Source organism: Theobroma umbraticum, unplaced genomic scaffold (assembly GCF_002168275.2).
Source record: "Theobroma umbraticum cultivar Fairchild unplaced genomic scaffold, ASM216827v3 scaffold_3731.0, whole genome shotgun sequence".
In the NCBI taxonomy this organism is placed as follows: Eukaryota; Viridiplantae; Streptophyta; class Magnoliopsida; order Malvales; family Malvaceae; genus Theobroma; species Theobroma umbraticum.
The window spans coordinates 2,494-5,224 of NW_018400537.1; the positions used below are offsets into that span (position 1 = coordinate 2,494).

Consider the following 2,731-nt stretch of genomic DNA (forward strand, 5'->3'; position numbering starts at 1 on the left):
AGGTCTCATACAGGTAAGTTTCACTATGCAAACAATTTTTAATTTTAATAGTTACTTAACTGCTAAGATGACTAGTTAATGTCACCATTTTCTAAACATTGATGCTTTTGCGTATCTGTGACATTGAAACTTGCTTCTACTTATGGCTTAAATTACCTTTGTCTACAAGAATAGCCATTTGAAAAAAAAGGAGCAAGTACTACTTTTATTCATCTGTGCCACAAAATGCATAGAGAGCCGAACCAGTTCTTGTCCAAGTTGAGCACTATATAGTATGCTGTTTATGAATTCTGAATATTTGAAAGTTTGTTTTATCTATCTTGATTTATAATAAATTCTTAAAGAAAGGCATGAGCCTGGGGCAATGTTTTATCTATTCTTGCTTACTATTTGAAAAGTGAAAACTGAAAACAGGTCTTTAATGTTTCTGGAGTGAAGATGTATTTATATGATTACATTTCCGAGGGCAGTTTTCTGGAGAAAAATGGGGTTTAATTTGTTAGAAAAAAAAAGATATATCTGCTGCATGGTATCTTCTCCTCCCATGTGGTAAAGATAGGGTGGAGCTGAGGAGGGGAAGGATGCCCATTATTCAGTTGGATGCATGGATATATCTGCAAAGCCAAAAGAGAAAGGGAAATAAGAAAATCTTTGACTATGAGAGAACTTAGTAATTATCAAAGTTGATGGAAAGGGATAAAATAGCATGATTTACTGTTGCATAAAGTGATGGAATCTAAAAATTTTGTTGGATTGTATGTTGATCTCTTGCAAGAAAGTGATTTGATGGTTATCCGTGGATAACCCTTATCCATATATTCCAGATCTGGAACTAATAAGCTCAGTTGTGATCCTGGAGTTGGTTACTTTTGTAATTTAGGCTTTATTATGGAATCAATTTAGCTGTATGGCTTTTCAGCTCTGTACAGGTATATGAGCTTTGTTTCCAAAGAGGATTGGTGAAAGGAAATATCCTGACGTGCTAGGTTTTAATTACCCCGTGTTTTACAGTTATATGGTTTCCAGGTTTTAAAGAGAGAATGAATTATAAGTAAAAATTCTGAGTGATGATTTAAACTGATTTCTGATGCTTGGTCAATTGGTTGAGAAACTTCCAAGCAAGGTCTCATTTTTCAATCGAATCTTTATAAATATTATAAAGCTTCATAAAAAAAATTGTGAACCTAAAAGCACGACTAATTTCTTGGATTCATATGTGAAGAGTTTCTATTGCTGCCATGGGCAATTCTCCTTTATGTGCAAATTTCCTGCCACAACTGCACTAGGTTTTGTCACACCTTGAACTTGACCAGAATGTGTGCCCTGTCTTAATTCTATCTGTGATAAGATTACTAAAAACAACCCCTTGTTCCCCCCAAATGAGAGAGAGAGAGGTTTAGTACATTTCACAAGTGCATGCAATCTGTCCAGCAGTGCAAGATTATAATTTCCTTGCTATGGTTTTCCATGCTTTGTTCTGCTGCCTCTTACTTTTTGTGAGAGTTTATTAATGGAATTCTTGGCCTTTCAGGTTTCTAGATCTATCGGTGATGTATATTTAAAAAAAGCTGAGTTCAACAGGGAGCCTTTATATCCCAAATTTCGCCTTCGGGAACCTTTCAAAAAGCCAATATTGAGTGCAGACCCATCGATATCAGTGCACCAGCTGCAGCCACATGACCAATTCGTGATATTTGCATCTGATGGGCTCTGGGAGCACCTAAGCAATCAAGAAGCTGTTGATATAGTTCAAAATCATCCACGAAGTGTAAGTTTATGCCTGAATGTTAAATATTGTTAATCTTATTATGAACAGTGTTCTTTTCTCCTATACTTCTGACACTTTCATTTGGTTAAGATTATGAAAGCTTTTCTTGTTGGTCACTGATGATAGATTTTGGAGTTCTAGTTTTTAATGAAGAATTAATTAGTTATCTCGAGAACCTTTCCTTTTGTCGTGTGAGCTATGGCATATAACTTAAGAGCCATGACTGCTTGTTCAATTTTCCATCCTATTACTGCTGCTTGATAATTACCACTTTAATTCATAAGCAAAATAGCTCAACTAGAACAAGTCAACCAGTTTGAACACAAGTTTCTACTTCACATTTTATTCAATCTAGACCAATTATGAAAGGCAATATGCTCTGTTATGAACAGTGTGCCTTTTCTTTTGAGTGGTTTTTACTGCATGCATGCATGTGGGACAAGTTACTCAGACACATGTAGCACACATGCATGCTCGAGCATTTGTAGTTGTATAGAGGGGGTAGGAACAAGGTTCTCTTTGTCATGTAATAGTTGTTTATTTCATTTTCCTTGTTGTGTGATTTTGAGTTATAAATTCATTTACAGATAAATTGTTGCATTTGCATTTTATTGATGACTTGGAAGTTCAACTTAAAACAGGATTCTAAAAGAGAAGAGAAAATTAACATTTTGTTGTGGACTTCATGCAGGGAATTGCAAGGAGGCTTGTCAAAACTGCTCTACAAGAAGCAGCAAAGAAGAGAGAAATGAGGTATTCAGACTTGAAGAAGATTGACCGTGGTGTCCGGCGGCATTTCCACGATGACATTACAGTAATTGTGGTGTTTCTCGACTCAAACCACGTGAGCAGGGCTAGCTCAGTTAAGGCTCCTAATCTATCTGTTAGAGGGGGAGGAGTTAACTTGCCTCCTAATACACTGGCTCCTTGTACCACGCCAACAGAAGCTGGCAGTACCTGATC

General features: G+C 36.4%; 1 protein-coding gene across 1 annotated transcript; it reads left to right on the forward strand.

The window, feature by feature from the left end:
- The first annotated feature begins 1,470 nt into the window (after positions 1–1,470).
- LOC110428907 (putative protein phosphatase 2C 64) lies at positions 1,471–2,729 on the forward strand. Its single transcript, XM_021444829.2, has 2 exons — positions 1,471–1,768; positions 2,460–2,729. Exons 1-2 carry the CDS (start codon positions 1,511–1,513, stop codon positions 2,727–2,729), a joined length of 528 nt encoding a protein of 175 aa, XP_021300504.2. The 5' UTR covers positions 1,471–1,510.
- Positions 2,730–2,731: the final 2 nt, after the last annotated feature.

What these genes read in the sequence shown, in the direction of transcription:
- LOC110428907 (XM_021444829.2), top strand. Translation starts at nt 1,511, where the DNA reads ATGGAATTCTTGGCCTTTCAGGTTTCTAGATCTATCGGTGATGTATAT. An exon ending in TTCAAAATCATCCACGAAGT is followed by an intron (nt 1,769 to 2,459) that starts GTAAGTTTATGC and finishes GACTTCATGCAG; the next exon opens with GGAATTGCAAGGAGGCTTGT.